Source organism: Mytilus edulis, chromosome 2, assembly GCF_963676685.1.
Source record: "Mytilus edulis chromosome 2, xbMytEdul2.2, whole genome shotgun sequence".
NCBI classification, from domain to species: Eukaryota; Metazoa; Mollusca; class Bivalvia; order Mytilida; family Mytilidae; genus Mytilus; species Mytilus edulis.
In genome coordinates, this window is record NC_092345.1 from 62,321,379 (window position 1) to 62,341,203 (window position 19,825).

General features: G+C 33.7%; 1 protein-coding gene across 3 annotated transcripts in view; it reads left to right on the forward strand.

The window, feature by feature from the left end:
* Nucleotides 1–5,487: 5,487 nt before the first annotated feature.
* Nucleotides 5,488–19,825, forward strand: part of LOC139512619 (nose resistant to fluoxetine protein 6-like) — a 499,632-nt gene continuing 485,294 nt past the window's right edge. Inside the window, exons 1-2 of one of the 3 annotated variants that reach the window (XM_071300363.1) lie at nucleotides 5,488–5,876; nucleotides 15,725–15,906. In XM_071300363.1, the coding sequence (XP_071156464.1) occupies nucleotides 5,537–5,876; nucleotides 15,725–15,906 (522 nt within the window). In that variant the 5' untranslated portion in view covers nucleotides 5,488–5,536. The remainder of the gene's footprint in view (nucleotides 5,877–15,724; nucleotides 15,907–19,825) is intronic. The other 2 variants (XR_011662313.1, XM_071300364.1) reach the window with 2 other exon arrangements.

The following is a 19,825-nucleotide window of genomic DNA, read 5'->3' on the forward strand; positions in this document are numbered from 1 at the left end:
AAATTCCATTTTCAGGAATCAGTTTATGGCAATAAGTGGTACTTTTGATCCAATGACTTTATGGACCGGTCATTAGTTATCTCTAGGGGCGGCGAAAAAGTAAGCGTGTGTGTGTGTGTGTGGGGGGGGGGGGTTTAATGAATAAAATGGAAACTGATATATATAGAGGGGGTGACTCCTTTCCAGGTTGATCAAAGAGGAGGATGGGGTGATTTCTAACCAGGTTTAATCCGCCATTTTCTACATAAGAAAATGCCTGTACCAAGTCAGAAATATGACAGTTGTTATCCATTCGTTTGATGTGACTGGACTTTTGATTTTGCCATTTAATTTTGGACTTTCCTTATTGAATTTTCCTCGGAGTTCAGTATTTTTGTGTTTTTACTTTTTTCATTGGTCATAGATAATTGCATAAATAATTAATATAATATATTATGATATTTGTCACTGTTTGGGTATATTGGTAGTACTTCGCTTGTTGTGTGAATTTTAGAAAGACGTGTGTATATTTCAAACTCTGTTTACTATACTGACGTTAGGCATACATGTTAGCGCAATAATCATACGACCGTTTTCTTTGATGATTTTGTTTTGTTTTTGTTTAGCATGAAACACAAGTGTATAGACGGGACTGGTTTTAATCAGACTGGTTTTTGTTTATATTTGTTTCCATATTAACTATTTTTGCCTAACTTCCTTTTCTCATGTGCATCTATGAGACGGCATACCAGCCCAACCAACATGGAGGAGACCTATTCGTTAGATAGGCCCGGGGCCCCCTTTATGTCATTTAGCTCTAAACGAGTCTATACAACCGGTTATTTATACATCATTGGCTTTACAAATATAGTTTGGTTAAAGCGTTCCTGATGAAGATAAATCAAGAAAGCGCTTCGGAGTGTTTCCCTTTCCTATATAAATTATGCCAAATATTCTCAATTCTTCTTATAATTTAAACACCTCGTTATTCTAAGTTCTTTCTATCTAAGCACCTCGTTGTTCTCAATTCTTCCTATATCTCTAAGCCCCTCGTTATTCTCAATTCTTCCCATATAAGCACCTCGCTATTAGCAATTTTTCCCATCTAAGCCCCTCGTTATTACCAATTATTCCCATATAAGCACCTCGTTATTAGTTTAAACATATTTATTTATAGTGGATTAGGAAACAAGTTTTGCAAATTTATTCTAAACCCTTTCCACTTTGCGGGTGCGAGTGCTGCCTTGTAGCGGCATTAGCCTGCTCTTTTTCGAAATCTACAAGGGTGTCTTTTACGTGCAAGAGATATGGCTCTCTCTTAACACGGGTCAGCCATTTATCGTCCCCTTCCGACGGACTAATATAGCGCTCGTTATTAGCAATTCTTCATATCTAAGCACATCGTTATTCTCAATTGGTGTTATTTAGTTTAATTTTATAACAATAAATCCAAATTGTTATTCGACTAGTTTCAATCTAATTTATTTCTGACTGAATTACAACAGGTACTCAGAAGCTTCCATTTTTGATGCTTCAGTGTTTACGTCGTTAATCTCATGCAACAAAGCTATGGGCGATCCCGAAATGTTCGCTGTTGCTACACCGCTGAAAGACCGTGGTGTTTTGACATACATAGGGAAAACAAACTAGTAGCAGCTTTTTTATTTGCCTATATTTCTTCCCTTTTCATGATCGCTAAATTTCAATCATGATATTTTGTTTTTAAGTCACGGTGGTTAAGTAGTATAATTACATTAGATGTATGTTTCAATATAATACGTGATTCTGATTGGCTACTCTGCAATCTCGCGTTATTCCTTAAGCGTTGAACTTCATTACATAATAAAAATTATTTATGATGACACGAGGTCCCACAATAAAGTGCACAGGTAAATTGAATAAAAACTTGATAAAAATCGTGTTTTCATGATCCTAGCTAAAAAATGTAATTATAAGTATTGAATACTTCTTTTTGTAACTTCATAGGGTTGTAAAAGCGTTGACCGTGCGCACATTTTTAGAATGAAGCGCGGAGCGCTTCATACAAAATCTACTTCGGTCGACGCTTTTACACCCCAATGAAGTTACAAAAAGAAGCATTCAATTATTAATTAAAGTTACTTTTTTAATAGTCTTTCATCGTGTCCCGTCAACCCGTCAATCGCCGTCCGTCCAGTCTTTTAACAAATATACTTGCATATGCGCATCCTCTATAGTCATGCACGAAACAATACGGTCGACGCCAGCGTGCAGCAACAGCGAGGATTTTGAGATCACGCAAAGCTCTGTTACATGAAAAGGGCATACGATACAGTTACAGGGGAGGTAATGACGTTGCTAACGTAAATTGTTATTTTCGCGACGTCAAACTATGATTCATGTTATCAGGGAAAGATTCATTTTTCGACTGAATTTTTATCATTCAAACTTATTTAACTTGAAAACGAGTGCATGGACCCCTCTTTTTTTTAAATGCTATTTGGTTTGATTACGTAAGAATATTATGTGTGCCAATTTTCATGAAAACGTAAATAGTGCAATTTTTTTTAATTTGATAAATATACAGCAAAAAATGATGTTTTTTTCTACATTCATGAACATTTGATAAATATGAGTTATTTCTGAATAAAAAAATGTATAATTTTTTAGGATACTTATAAAATACAGAAATTACAAATTAATTAACAAACAAAAATTTTGGTTTATCTTTTAAAACAAAAAAGTTATGCCTTTCTTTCGAAAAGAAAAATATGGCCAAAAATCCGAATTTTGAGCAAATATACAAAATTTCGACCTCATTTTACTCAAAAAGTAGCACATGAAGGTATATTTTTTTATTATATATTTGATTTAATCAGGTAAAAAATAGTGGAAATTTTTATCAAACTGTAAATACGGGATCAAAACTATATCGTATGCCCTCAACGACGTAAACACTGAAGCATAAAAAATGGAAGCTACTTGTGGAAAAAAATGTAATTCAGACAGTAAACAGCAAGGAAAAGAGATCGCTTTGATAAGGTTTGTCCAGAGACTTGGATACATATTTAATAAGAACAAAGTTGTACCCTTTACAGAGCCGCGGTCACGTTCTGTACCAAGTGTTATAAGTAACACAGCAGTTATACCACGAAATAATGAAAATAAGAGCAGACATCTCTCCGCTGAAGAAATGAATTACCAAACAGCATTGAACAAGCCCTGTATAGATCAAAACTCAGCACCGCTTCTTGATAAAGATGAGTTCAACAACGATGACTTACCTTCCGCCAGAGATAAACCGAATCGTAAACGTGACATTCAGAGAAAAGGAGGCGAAACAAAAGAGGCAAAAGAAAAACAGTCCAGCATTGGCATATATACATGTTATGCTAAATTCGAAAAAGACGCTGATAAACTGTTGTCTGGTAACAGAAAACGAAGACACAACAAAGCAGCGAAGGGTGTGAGAATAAGTATGAATATAATGTTGACAGCCAACTCAACCATGGATGTTAGTTTACCAGGTGAAGTTATTCCCTCCTCAGGCATATCAAATGTTTCAAGACCACAGTTGACATAGTCACTAAAGAAAAAGAATATTTGGATAGTCGGATGGAACGTCAAAATTTGAAAAAAAAGAAATGCTTTTATGGTTAATAAAAAAGTTTTTCAACTGATTTTTATAGTTTGTTGTTATGTTGTACTGTTATACCACTGTCCCAGGTTAGGGGGGGGGGGTCCCGCTAACATGTTCAAACCCGCCACATTCTGTATGTATGTGCCTGTCCACAAGTCAGGAGCATGTAATTCAGCGGTTGTCGTTTGTTTATGTGTTGCATATTTGCTTTTTGTTCATTTTTTTTTACATAAATAAGGCCGTTAGTTTTCTCGTTTGAATTGTTTTATATTGTCATTTCGGGGTCTTTTATAGCTGTCTATGGGGTATGGGCTTTGCTCATTGTTGAAGGCCGTACGGTGAAGGATAGTAACTGTTGTTAATTTCTGTGCCATTTTGGTCTCTTGTGGAGAGTTGTCTCATTGACAATCATATCACGTCTTTTTTTTTTTATATTAATAGATAACAAGGTATATTATTCTGCCATGTTTGATATTACATCAGAATCCTCTCGGTTTGATCTTTTAACTGATTTTACGCTTTCGTCCTCATTGGAGTCTACCTTATAACTTGTAATGGTGAGAGAAGAGAATACCCAAATGACGGTGACGGAGACTGACACATTTCTACTGTATTTCCATCCGTGTATTTGCTTGGTATTTTGTTTATCCAGAGGCCGACAGTGGTCGGTCTGCTGTATTATCACCGGCAATAAACACATAATTTTTGCCATGATTTTCTTTCCGTATTCCATACATAACAATTTCCTAATTTACTAAGGGGTATTCTATATAAAACAAATTTGTGGTTCTTAGTATTTGTGTACTAGTATCTCTCTCTTTTACCGAGCGATTGACTATATTTGTACATCACCGTTTCGACCTTTTGCATTTCTTGTATTATTGATTTTGAGATCAATCCCTCGTCTACTACAACTAACGAGCCTGTTACTGTTGCCGTATATTTGTGTTACAGAATGTGTCGAGCTGATATGTAGTTTAGGGTACAGTGTACTAAGACTAAGACCTCCCATGACGAGTCATGTGTATAACATAATACAGAATAATGTTCAAGCCGCGTCCTTTTAGTCAAGTTTTATTCGCACATTTACGGGACGTTTAATGGTATAGGTCTGTCTGTCCGTCGTCAGCATATCGGTGACAATAATTAAAAAAAAGCTGCGTAAAACAACTTGACAAAATCACAAATATTGGTAATGAATTATAGTGTAAAGAAAAGTCGAGTACACCTTTTTAGCGTTTAAACTGAGTCGGATTTTAATGTGCAGTTCCAAATTCCTCAAATTATCATTTCTAGAAGATGTGTCAAGTTTGTATAATTGTAATAGTGCTTTGTATGTCATTGTCTACTTAAACTAACCAACAAATTTGCACTGACTGAGAAATCAGTGGAAACTTTTTGTGAAAGAGAAATATATTTAGACCTTTGAGCCAAAATTAACTTGTCTATGAGTTTGCATTAAAAATTTAGGATTAATGCGCTCCATAGTATACTAATTTAAGATTTCCAGAAAACCAGGGGTTATTTTAGGTGTACTGAATTATTTTCCAGAAGGCAATTCTTTCTTAGAAGATTTTAAACATGGGTTGAAAATTGGCATGTAGAAAGGTGATTCATGTACGATTCAGGATATACCTGGTTTCTATGAAGTTAAACTAAAGATAAAATATTTAGAAAGCTGTAAAAATTGCAAAATTTCAATTTGATTGAACAGATTGGTGGTCTGACACCCGGTTATTTTAAGTGAAGCGTAATACAAGCGGATTCCAGTTTAGTCCGACACCCGGCTATTTTGCGGAAATATTCACCGTCATTTTCAGTTTTTACTTTTTACCCGGTCTTTTTTATTTTCGATTATTTCCCTTGTTATTAACTTATTCAATCAAGGATTTTCGATTATTTCCCTTGTTATTAACTTATTCAATCAAGGATCATTGAATGATGAAAATGTCGTGGACACTTATGACATACATAACAATTCATGTATTATTGGTATCAGGCTTTGACAATTACAAAGACATTCTTATTCAAGTTAACCAGTTACCAGAGATCGTGAATCTCTTCAGAACATCGCCAAATACATTAGGCAATGCCGTAAAAATTTTGGATCAATCATTTGATTTTTCTACTGCCTTGGAAACTATTGGAAGATCTGATTTGGTTGAAAGTAATGTGACGATATCCCCACCCGTCGTTCCTGTGTTGTCCAAGTTATGCATGAATCAGACAGAGGCGGTATTCAAAGCTCTACTCAAAGGGCAGAATTGGGCAGAAAGAAGTAAGATAATAAATCCTATATAAACCAGATATCATTAATTAGTTCTAATGATTATGATGTCTTTGAAGGCTTTTCTAATTCGTCAAAACATGTATTTATTATAAAATGTGTTTTCACAATTTTAGACTTATTTAAGTCAGAAAATGACAGACTTGTTTTGGTCTATTTATGTTGATGAAAAAACTTAAATTTACTTGGTGGCCAAAGTACACCACTTATGACAGCTAAAAACCTTTCTGAGAGTTCACAAGGACTTGAGCTATCTATATTTAATTATTTAATTGAACATCCTTACTAAACACAAATGTTTTACCTCATTTAGTGTGGTTCCAGGTGGTTGTTTTGTAAGGTTTATCAGGTTGGGAACAAACCCCCTGTATGGTGATTATACCTCTATAGAGGGATAATCCTTCTTTAGAGGGATAAAATTATCCCTCTATAGAGGGGTATTTTTGTTTGCACTGGATTTAAAGCAAATTAGGGCAGAATGGCATTTTCTAGTTATATTGGCTATAATCTCTAGCATTATATGCATCAACATATGCACTTTACTAAAAATTGTGATAACCAGTTTTCTGCTAAAGTGACAAAACTTGCAATCTATTGTAAACCTATCTGAACACCTGATCAACAACAAAAGGAATAGTTGACCTTTTAATTTCATGTTAAATCTATCAATAGAAATTCTGTTCAGTGAGGCATAAGTGAGTAGAATTTACCTGATCATCACAGCTTTCAATCATGGTGAACAATAGATTTTATATTTAGTCAGATAAGCATCAAACTGGGCATTTGCATATTAAATTAAGTACATCCATTGGTGCATCAACTGTTCCAGGTTACTGCCATAATAAGTAGAGAATGCCATTCTGCCCTATATTGATTTAAATCCAGTCTAAACAAAAATATCCCTCTATAGAAGGATAATTTTACCCCTCTATAGAAGGATTATCCCTCTATACAGGTATAATTACCATATAGAGGGTTTGTTCCCAACCTGTTTATTAACATTATCTCTGATTTTTTAGACTCTCATTCATATTTTTCTATTTATATAAAGAAAAAGCATTGTCTTTCACTGTTGTCGTTATTTGATTTAGATGCATGACCTTTTTATAAATATGCGTAGGTCTTGAAGTTAACCAATTTTGATAACTTATCGACTTGTAGGAGTCAATATTTGCAACTTTTTGATTCTGGTCAATTATTTCTTGCTTAACAGTATTTGACTTTTTTAAGTCGTATTTTGTCTTGCATTAAAGGGAGACAAATCCTAAAACTTACTAATTTAGAACTCTATGAGTCAAAAGCAGATTCAGACTTATTTATGTCTGAGCTCTGACTGTTATCTGGCACAGGCACTTAATTGTCTCATAATTTTTCCCCCTATATACGGTGCAGTCCGGTGTATCTGCACACATAAGACTTATAACTTTACTTCATTCAACTAATGAAACAAAAAAATGGATAATATTTTGTGAACACATTCATGAAATACTTTTATTTCTTAAAATCATCAGTTTGTATTGTTTCACCCTCAAGATTTTGTGTAGTTTGTGTCAAAATTTGGGAAAACCCTGTTCTGAGAGTTCCTCTAATGTCCGGTGATTTCGTGCATGCCTTCCAAAAATAGCTTATTTTGAATAAAGGAAAGATTTTATGATACGAAATATAGTTGATTTTTTTGCCCAAACACACTGTCAAGGATGCAGAGCAAAATTTATTTCAATCGGATATACATTTGACTTAAATATTATCTGATGATGTAGTTTTTTTTTAATGGAAATTGGCCAAATATGGTAAATCACAGGATTTCAGTTATTAACTAACTCTTGAACTTATCAATTTTATTCTTTTCTATCCCTTCGGAAGGCTCAAACAATAACAAGAACTATTTTATTTGTGTAAATGTGGTGATATATGATGAAATCAGCTAATGCGCAACATCACCGGCCGCACGGACACCTGAGACTCCACTGTACCTAATTTAACACAAGGTACTTAACTTGCATTTTAGAAAAATGTCAGTCGGTGGCGAAGTTCTGTTATATGCTGATTTCTGGGCTGTCAACCCCACTTAAACTTTTCTAAAACTATTTGTCTGAATTTCATCACCCTTGGCAACAATGATCACTGGTGTATCGAGTTTAAAAATGTATCGGTTGGCCTTGCCTGCCAACATGAGCAACATACATGAATAGAAAATGTTGGTAAAGTGCAAGTTTTTTCTGTTATCTTGAAAACGACTATTAACAAACTGACAACATCATGTTCAAACAAAAAAAACGACCAAAGGCAAAGGAGGAACAACATTATACAAAACAAAATACAGAAAACTTTAGACTGAGTAATAAAGACCCCCCCCCCCCGCCCCCCCTAAAAAACAAGGGGTGAATTCATGAGCTCCAGAAGAGCAAGCAAATCTTAATTCACATGTGGTATCCATACTACATTTGTACATGTATTATTACAGACAACAAGAATAAAGGTGCACTATATAAACTTCAGTTAATGTGATATCGTATGGATGGGAGCAAAATGTATTAAATAAATGAAAAGTCGTTGAAATACCATAGCATATTTGCTGTAAAACAATTGAAATATAAAGAAAAGATAAAATGGAGTTGCTGCCAAAAGTGCTTCATATTAACGGATAAAGACCAAATAAAACATACAAAACAATGAAAATGCAATAATGCAATACATTTGTACCATGTGTACATGGTGTATGGTGGAAAATATTAGAATTTTTTGCTAATTTCTTTTCTGATCTCATGTACATGTAGTTATGATAGTCATGATAGTAGCACATTACCACCCTAAATGCCTAAGGAAGTACTCTGATCTTAATATTTAGTAACCATATACTGTATATATGTACTTTTTTTGCAACTTTTTTTTCATGGTTGATGCATTCAAAGTATTTTCCAACAATATCATAACATGAATTACAGACTATTAATTCTTAAAGTTTTCATTAATTAAGTTTTCATTTGTCAAATATAACTGTCATATTTAACTTGACCTATTATTTTTCACCTTTTGTCCTTTTATCCTTACTGAAATTTCTGAAAAAATAACTGGTGTTGTTTGAACAGTTTCATGTTAATTGAGGTTATGTAAGGCCAAAAAAAAAACCATGCATATACAGCTATTAATTCTATTGATATGTATTCGATGATTTTATATGCACTGAAATCTGCATTTCTATTTGTGTGTATTTATTTTTCGCTAAAATATACCTTATGCAAAATTCATGAAAATGAATACACAGCTAATATTAGTACATATACAGTATAAATTATAAGTTAGTGAATTTCCAAAACAGAGTTGACCAGAAGAAGATTTTTGAATTTAATTATTTTATATACTTAATGTAGTGTTCATCTTATAGTATTATGCAAGAGGGTCATTGTAAGGAAAAATGACAGTAATTTCTGTTTTAACAGAAGTTGAATTTAATATGTTGCCAATTCAGTTATAAAGACTACTGCTGACCTCTTTTTTTTATTACCAGTACAAAACAAGTTTAAGACAGGGAAATCTCATCTGACAGATAATACTTTATCTTATTTATTAATGTTTTTCTTTCATTTTTGAAAGATAGCTAGGGAGAATTTATTAAGTGATTACCTAAATTTTATTAAATGCTTATGGAACACATCCTAATGTCCTACAATATGATAATATGACCTTAAAGGTTATTTATAACTATTTCAACATAGATTTAAAAGTTCTTTTACTTGTAGTGCATTTACCTGTCTTATATACAAACAAACTGTCAGTTTTTTCATGCTTGGATAAAGTGATAAGAAGTATTATGAAATACTTCAATATGTAGCATTAATTTAAGGTTGATAAAATAGAATATCCAAATATTTCTTTCTGAAATGTTTTATTTGAAGCTTAAGGCTTTACATTACTTGCTAATATTACAGAATAATAATTTATTCCTGTGACTTTTTTGTTCAGAGATCAGAGATTTGCTATAATTTGATTATTTCACATCTGATTTTTTTTTCTTCAATTGCCTTGAAAAAATTGAATGGCCATAAAAAAAGACACAAAGTACAGATCTGAGAATAATCCCAGCTCAGTAAGTTCAAAGTCAACAACAACTAAAAAAAAGAATTGTGTATCTAAAACCTCTTTAAGTTTCATCCTAGCTGAACCTCATTTTAACTGTTTATTGGTCAATGTTAAGTTTTTGTGTTTTGATCTTTTTTAAATTACCATAAATAATAGGTCAGCTATATTTTGTGAACAGAATAATAAAAAAGTGAACATGTCAGTCTGACAGGATTTATCTTACCGGTACATTGACCTCATTGTCAGGGACCAATAAAAAATTATAACCATTTTGTGATTTTGTCTGTTTATTAGATACTAAAAGCTACAAGTCAACTATGTTTGGTGCATTGAATGAGTGTAAGGAGTACATGTTTGTGTGACTTGGTTTATCTTACCATGACTGCATTATCATATACATGTAACATCGATTATGTTTGATAATTTTTAGTTTATTTAATTCTTGTAGACAAATGCTGTCTGTTTTTCTTCATAAAAATGACCCAAAACCCACTGGGTATATATAAAATAAGCTAGAAATTATAGAATACGTGTACATGTACTACTTTTCAGTTGTTATATTTTGTAGAAATTAAATTCTCTTTTTACTTAGATATAAGTAAACAACTTTTAACTTTGAATTTAGAAATATGCGGACAAAAATAGTTTGAAATTTAACTTTTTTATACCAAGAAGTTGAGGATGAAAAATGTTGTCCTGTTATTTTTCGCAAAGTGTCTCATTCTGCCTTCTTTTATTCAAAACTCTGGTTGTTTTCAAATTTCATCCTAGTTCAATTTATCTAGAGATAGCCTATAGTAATCTGTTTGTACACGCATGCATCCTTCATTTTTAGCTCACCAGGCTCAAACTTGGCCACCATCAACATTGGAGTATCTAGTTTAAAAAATATTTCCGCTGACCCGGCCAACCAACCAAGATGGCCGCCATGGCTAAAAATAGAACATAGGGGTAAAATGTAGATTTTGGCTTATATCTCTGAAACCAAAGCATTTAGAGCAAATCTGACATGGGGTAAAATTGATTAATTGGACAACCTGTAATAGGTTGCTGCCCCTGAATTGATAATTTTAAGGAAATTTGGCCGTTTTCGGTTATTATCTTGAATATTATTATAGATAGAGATAAACTGTCAACAGCAATAATGTTTAGCAAAGTAAGATCTACAAGTAAGTCAACATGACCAAAATGGCAGTTGACCCCTTAAGGAGTTTTTGCCCTTTATAGTCAATTTTTACCATTTTCACAAATTTTGTAAATTTTTACAAAATAGTTTCCACTGCAACTTCTTGGCCAACTGGCAAGTTCATTATAGATAAAGATAATTGTAAGAAGCAAGAATTTTCAGTAAAGTAAGATCTACAAACACATCACCATCACCAAAACATAATTTTGTCATGAATCCATCTGTGTCCTTTGTTTAATATGCACAAAGACCATGGTGAGCGACACAGGCTCTTTAGAGCCTCTAGTTGCTTTCTAAATTAAAAACCTTTTAATATTCTGTGACAAAATTAAGCAAGCATATAACCACTAGTAAAAGATGTGTCACACACAATGAACACAAAAGTATATTGAATGTCATGAAGGTAGGTGGTATTCTCTTGGCACTGCTGCCTCCTCCACCAATTAAAACTGACTCACCAAATAGCTAAAAATGTAAGGCATACAAGTGGCTTTAAAACATCAACGATCAATCAATCAATCATGATAGAATTTAGTTTAACCTAACCACTATTGTAAATTTGTACACACATTGTTTCTACTGTCTAACTTGAAAACCACATTGAGTTTGGTTATGAAACTAAGCACGATGATTCAACTCTACTAGATATCATAATGTGTGGCATTTAAGGAAGAATTTAACCAGAGTCATGGTAAAAAATATATAGTAACTTAGCCACATTTGTGCATTTATCCAAAATTTTATCCACTCTTGACAGCTTTTAAGAAAATAAAGTTTTCTTCTTCTTTTTAGCTCGCCTGGCCCAAAGGGCCAAGTGAGCTTTTCTCATTACTTCGCGTCCGTCGTCGTCGTCCGTTGTCGTCGTTAGCTTTTACCAAAATCTTCTCCTCTGAAACTACTGGGCCAAATTAAATCAAACTTGGCCACAATCATCATTGGGGTATCTAGTTTAAAAAATATGTGGCTTGACCCGGCCAACCAACAAAGATGGCCACCATGGCATAAAATAGAACATAGGGGTAAAATGTAGTTTCTGGCTTATAACTCTGAAACCAAAGCATTTAGAGCAAATCTGACATGTGGTAAAATTGTTTATCAGGTCAAGATCCATCTGCCCTGAAATTTTTAGACAAATCAGACAACCCGTTGTTGGGTTGCTGCCCCTGAATTGGCAATTTTAAGAAAATTATACCGTTTTTAGGCTATTATCTTGAATATTATTATAGATAGAGATAAACTGTAAACAGCAATAATGTTCAGCAAAGTAAGATTTACAAATAAGTCAACATGACAGAAATGGTCAGTTGACCCCTTTAGGAGTTATTGCCCTTTATAGTCAATTTTTAACCATTTTTCGTAAATCTTAGTTATCTATTACAAAAATCTTCTCCTCTGAAACTACGGGGCCAAATTAATCCAAACTTGGCCACAATCATCTTTGGGGTATCTAGTTTTAAAAATGTGTGGCGTGACCCGGCTAACCAACCAAAATGGCCGCCATGACTAAAAACAGAACATAGGGGTGAAATGTAGATTTTGGCTTATCTCTCTGAAACCAAAGCATTCAGAGCAAATCTGACATGGGGTAAAATTTTCAAATGAATCAGACAACCGGTTGTTGGGTTGCTGTCCCGAAATAAGTAATTTGAAGGAAATTTTGCAGATTTTGGTTATTATCTTGAATATTATTATAGAAAGAGATAAACTGTAAACAGCAATAATGTTCAGCAAAATAAGATCTACAAATAAGTCAAACATGACCAAAATTGGCAATTGACCCCTTAAGGAGTTATTGCCCTTTATAATCAATTGTTAACAATTTTCATAAATTTTGTTAATTTTTAGAATTTTTATGCCCCACCTACGATAGTAGAGGGGCATTCTGTCCGTCCGTCTGTGCCTCCGTTCGTCCGTCCGCTTCAGGTTAAAGTTTTTGGTCAAGGTAGTTTTTGAAGAAGTTGAAGTCCAATCAACTTGAAACTTAATACACTTGTTCCCCATGATATGATCTTTCTAATTTTAATGCCAAATTATAGTTTTGACCCCAATTTCATGGTCCACTGAACATAGAAAATGATAGTGCGAAGTTCAGGTTAAAGTTTTTGGTCAAGGTAGTTTTTGATGAAGTTAAAGTTACATCAACTTGAAACTGAGTACACATGTTCCCTATGATATTATCTTTCTAATTTTAATTCCAAATTAAAGTTTTGACCCCAATTTCACGGTCCACTGAACATAGAAAATGATAGTGCGAGTGGGGCATTCGTGTACTATGGACACATTCTTGTTAGGAAATATTTTCCACTGTAATTACTGGGCCAAGTTCATTATAGATAGAGATATGTTCAGTAAAGAAAGATCTACAAACACATTACACAGGTTCTTGAGAGCCTCTAGTTTTTTTTATTACCAGTACAAAATATTGTTTAAGACAGGGAAATCTCATCTGACAGATAATACTTTATCTTAATTATTAATGTTTTTCTTTCATTTTTGAAAGACGGCTAGGGAGAATTTATTAAGTGATTACCTAAATTTTATTAAATGCTTATGAAACATATCCTAATGTCCTACAATATGATAATATGTTCAGTAAAGAAAGATCTACAAACACATTACCATCACCAAAACACCATTTTGTCATGAATTTATCTGTGTCCATTGTTAATATGCACATAGACCAAGGTGAGCGACACAGGCTCTTGAGAGCCTCTAGTTTATCATTCATATTAAGAGATGTACTAGTAGAGATGAATCATTGCAAATGATTGTGAAATATGCACTCAGTCAGTAGTTTAAAATTCTAGTCCTATAATCTTTTTAAGCCGTCAATAGATTGAAATAAACAACTCAATTTTATGTCTTAAATTCCATACATGCTCAATATTAGAAAAAAAAACTGCAGATGTTTAAAGATTTCATGTTTACACAGCATATGTATTGTTTGTTTTGAGTTATTTTTGTAGTACCTGACTGCCACTAATCCTTATTTCCAACCTTTTTCAATATAACATTTAAATAAAAACTATCCTAGTTATTCACCCTGTCTAGCATATAGATTTTTCAAGTCACCTTTGTACATGTATGCTTTACCTGAATATCTTGTATAAATGTCACAAATAGATTATATAGTAAATTTGTATATTACACACCTATATTGGTTTAAGATAGTTATACTGGTCTAGAAGAGCTAAACAATTTTGAATGCCATAAATGATTGTTATGTTTTATGAATATTAATTTGTGATAATTTTAGATTGCAAAAAAATAAAAAAAATAAGTTAATTATGAGTCAATTATAAACCAAAGACCAAAAGGTTAGGAAGTAGATATGCATATGACATGTATGAAAAGACATAACAACTTGGAACTAAATTTATAATATAAGTCGCATTGTGTTGTGATATGTTAATTAACATTCCTCTTTACCTGGGACTGGTTTTACAGCATAACAATTCTTTAAACCATTCAGTTAAAAAAAAGCAAACACAGTTAATACCACAAAGAACCATCACAAGAGTGTTTTATTATTGGCTCGAGAGGTCATTCAGCAGATCGGACTGATCCCATAGCCTGAAATATTAAACAGCACATTTATTTTAAATCAATTCAGTACAAAACACAGCAACACATACTTTAATGTTAAGTGCTGGCTTAATATGGACCATACTTTTTTGCATAACTTTTCACATAGGTTAAAAAGAACACTTTTTTATCCAAAGCAGAAAATCATTTTTTTAGGAATGCACAGGACTCTTTTGTCACTAAATCAGGATGAGATCCAAAGTATTTTCAATGTTTCAATAAAATGTATATGGCAAATGATAGACATCTGTTTCTATCAAACTCTGAAAATTGCAGTGAGGTTGCTCTGATAAACTATCACTGCTGATATCTTTGATGGTGATATCACATGGTAGTCACATGATTTTATTTTACAGTGATAGATGCAGCAGCCAAACCTCCTGCTGATTTCCTTGATGTTGATATCACATGGTAATCACATGATTTTATTCTACAGTGATGGATGCAGCAGCCAAACCTCCAGATTTCCTTGGTGGTGATATCACATGGTAATCACATGATTTTTTTACAGTGATAGATGCAGCAGTCAAACCTCCTGCTGATTTCCTTGAAAGTGATATCACATGGTTATCACATGATTTTATTTTACAGTGATAGATACAGCAGCCAAACCTCCTGCTGATTTCTTTGAAAGTGATATCACATGGTAATCACCTGATTTTATTCTGCAGTGATAGATGCAGCAGTCAAACCTCCTGCTGATTTCCTTGAAAGTGATATCACATGGTTATCACATGATTTTATTTTACAGTGATAGATACAGCAGCCAAACCTCCTGCTGATTTCCTTGAAAGTGATATCGCATGGTAATCACATGATTTTATTTTACAGTGATAGATGCAGCAGCCAAACCTCCTGCTGATTTCTTTGATGGTAATATCACATGGTAATCGCATGATTTTATTTTACAGTGATAGATGCAGCAGCCAAACCTCCAGATTTCCTTGGTGGTGATATCACATGGTAATCACATGATTTTTTTTTACAGTGATAGATGCAGCAGCCAAACCTCCTGCTGATTTTCTTGACGGTGATATCACATGGTTAGGTGATTATGAGGAATGTCTTGCTATACATAGTAATCTGACAGAAGATACAGCAATTGCACCATTTGATGGGGAATATTGTTTGGTTGGAATACCAATTCCTGCAAAAGTCATACCTAATCCAGTAAGTTCTAAATTGGTACAAAAAATCAGTTTTGACTTTTTTGTAGACCAATGGGCAAATAATTGTCATCACTTAGCATGCCTAGCATCTTTCGTTGTAAATTTAAAAAAAACAACTTTTAAAACCACATGAATTAAATTCGACCAAATTGGATTTGAACTATCATAAAGGTATCTAGAAATAATTTGTTTGTGTGATCTAGCCATTCACCTATGCGATCATTGGATTTTAAGATGGTATCAAAATTTATAGTCCGGCGGCTTTGTAAAAAATTGTGCACATCCTGTTACAAGCATGAAATTTGGCATAGACCTTCCTCAACTATTACTCTTTTATTTCAGATAGGGAGGCATTTGAAAAAAATGTCTCACTTCCGGTAAAATCCAAAATGGCGGACGTTATACTTAATTCAGCCCAATATCGAAGGCTAGCGTGTAAAAATGTCCTATTATCATGCTACTATCATAATATTTGGTACAGACCTTTATGTTTTACTACTTTTGGATAAATTAAATAGATTAGATGTCTTCAGAAACCCCACTTCCGGTTAAAATCCAATATGGCGGACATTGTACTTAAATAAGCTTATTTTTTAGGGAGGGTAATTGAATTGTGTTTTAACGTATTGCTACTATAATTATATTGTGTATGAACCTTTCTTTGGTGCTTCTGATGAAGACAATGTATAAGACATATGTCTTAAAAACCCTTACTTCCGGAAGTATCCAAAATGGCGGACAGAGAAATATCAATTTTTTATTCAAATTTTCAACTTTCTTCAAAATGTAAAGAAAATGATTTTATTTTGTGCTGGTCATTAAACTTTTGGCTTTAAGTTATCCTCAAAACCACTTATTCTAGCATGTTGTAAATGCTAAGATATAAAGTTGACACTTCCGGTAAAAATATGACGTAAATTTTAAAGATGAGTCCTCAATCTATTTCTTCGATGTAGAGTTTTGGATAGATTGATTTAAACAAAATAAAATCACTATAGTACTAAAAAATATTTAAAACTACTTCTATTTGGCCAAGAATACATGCTTATTCACAATCACCACCACATGCACACAAGGCAGTGCACGGGAGACCCGATTTTACACATTAAAAATAACCGCGGCATCCTTTCTTACATCCATAATGTACAAGCTTCTGAAAAAATGATGAGGTCTCAGAAAGAGTTTTTTTTAAAGGGACCCTCTTTGTCCCTTCGCAATTCATTAGTGACGAGACTAGGTAGCATAAAGGTCAATCCAAAGCTCGTCTCACTAAACACCTGCATTAGTATATTACACGTTTTACATGCTTGAAAAGACTAGAACAAGTCGTGGGAAAAGCCTCACTTAAAATGAGATTTCCCTTTTGTGCAAAAATTGACTTTCTTGGTTCGTTAATCATGTTAGATCTGATAAGTTTGTACAGTACAACCCTGGTGATTTAGGCTGATCAATCATCATTCTTTATGTTAAAGTCACATCTTCAAATACCATTAATGTCTCCCACGCAGTCTTTTGTTTCCTTTTCAAGCAAAGAGAGAACAGTATCACAACCCGTCATAAGGTATTGGTCAGAAATAAAAGTGTGTGATCACTCATTGCCTAGTACATTGGAAAGGCCATTGATAGATATTAATCCAAAGATTTTTGCCTCCACAAATACAATCAATAGTTCGTCTGCCCCTTTGTTACGGAATAGCGAAATACTGGTAGTTTTAAAGCTGCTAAAAGAAGCAAGGGCAACATTTAGGGGAAAGGGAATACACAGACGAACCCAGGATTAAAAACATCCTCAAAGATGGGAAAGTTTTCTGAGAGATGACGACAGTAAGAAAGAACTTTTAAGTTTTCATTCACAGGAGCTTGCTCAATACAATTTTGAGTACAAGGTAGTTGAACCAACAAATGCTCAGGATGTTTAGTGTTATCCACCACTTGATGATGTTTCAAGTTTAGCACCATGTTTACACGAAGAGACTGACACTAGAATCAAGATAGATGTGTCTGATGCAGTGAAACATAGACTTAACTGAGTCATGACTCAAACAGTCGATACTGATGTCATTGCTGTTTCGCCATTCCGTGACATAGGGCAGACAAACTTTGGTTTGCATTTAGAAGGGGAAAAGTATAAGATATATATCAATCAATGACCTTTCAAATGCACTAGGCATAAAAAAAATAACACGTTCGCTGGAAAAGGAACTGCGTTGGTGACATTAATGGAGTTTGAAGATGTGACTATAGCATTTAGAATGATGATTGACCAGCCAACATCACCATATGGATTTGATGTTTAATGTCATTGAAAACGATACGTGGTTTTGTTGGAAGATAAAAAAAAAAAGAAACAGATTAGGTTAACAAGGCAAGAAAATATGTGTTTTTGCAGAATTTATTAAGATGTGAGAAACAATACCACAGTCTTTGTAAATGTTGGAATTCAGCTCTCCGATTGTGAATTGCGGCCTACTGAGTATGCTGATTGGGTATTATGTCCTTACCTAAATAAAATACCTTGAAACTGAAATACGAGTGGATGAAGTCTTGGATGCGTATGGTAGTTATAGCAACAAATGGTCAGGATATTCTATCTTATCCACCACGTAATGTATTTCAAGTTCAGCACCCAGTTCACATTTAGAGGCAGACACTGAAATCATGGTGCATGTGTCTGATGCAGTGAAACACGCACTTAAACGAGTCATGATTCGAACAGTCGTTAATGATGATGTTGTCAATACTGTTTCGCTATTCCGTGACATAGGGGTAGACGTTGTGTTTAGGAGGGCAAAAGACTTTGGATTAATATCTATCAATGGCCTTTCAAATGCACTAGGCAATGAGTGATCTGGGTGATCTGAAACACTTATTGTTATCCATGTCTTTACCTGTTGTGATATGGTTCTCTCTTTGCTTGAAAGGGGGGAAAAGACTATGTGGGAGACATTGATTGTATTTGAAGATGTGACTTTAACAAAAAGAATGATGATTAATCAGACTAAATCACCGGGGTTTTACTGTAAGATCGCACAAACTTAGCAGATGGGTATAACATGGTTAACGAAGCAAGAAAATAACTATTTGCGCAACAGGGACGGCTTTTCGAGGCTATTCCCTCAACTTGGTCTAGTCTTTTCCAGCATGTAAATAATGCAATATACTTAGGCAGGTGTTTAGGGAGACGAGCTTGGGATTGGCTCTTATGCTACCCACTCCAGGCGGGGACAAAGAGGATAACTTTTGAAAAACTCTTTTTGAGGCCTCATCATTTTGTCAAAAGTTTATACATTGTGGATGTAAGAAAGGATTCCGCGGTCATTTTTAATGTGAAAAATCGGGTATCCCGTGCACTGCGATGTGTGCATGTCATGGTGACTGTGAATAAACATGTATTCTTGGCCAAATAGTAATAATTTTAAATTATTTTTAGTACTATAGTGATTTTATTTTGTTTTAATCAATCTATCCAAAACTCTAAATCGAAGAAATAGATTGAGGACTCATCTTTGAAATTTACGTCATATTTTTAACTGGAAGTGTCAACTTTATATCTAAATATTTACAACATGCTAGAATAAGTGGTTTTGAGGATAACTTTAAGCCAAAAGTTTAATGACCAGCACAAAATAAAATCATTTCTTTACATATTGAAAAAAATTTGAATAAAAAATTGATATTTCTCTGTCCGCCATTTTGGATATACCCGGAAGAAAGGGTTTTTAAGACATATGTCTTATGCATTGTATCCATCAGAAACACCAAAGAAAGGTTCATACACAATGTAATGATAGTAGCAATACGTTAAAACACATTTCAGTTACCCTCCCTAAAAAAATAAGCTTATTTAAGTACAATGTCAGCCATATTGGATTTTAACCGAAAGTGGGGTTTCTGAAGACATCTAATCTATTTAATTTATC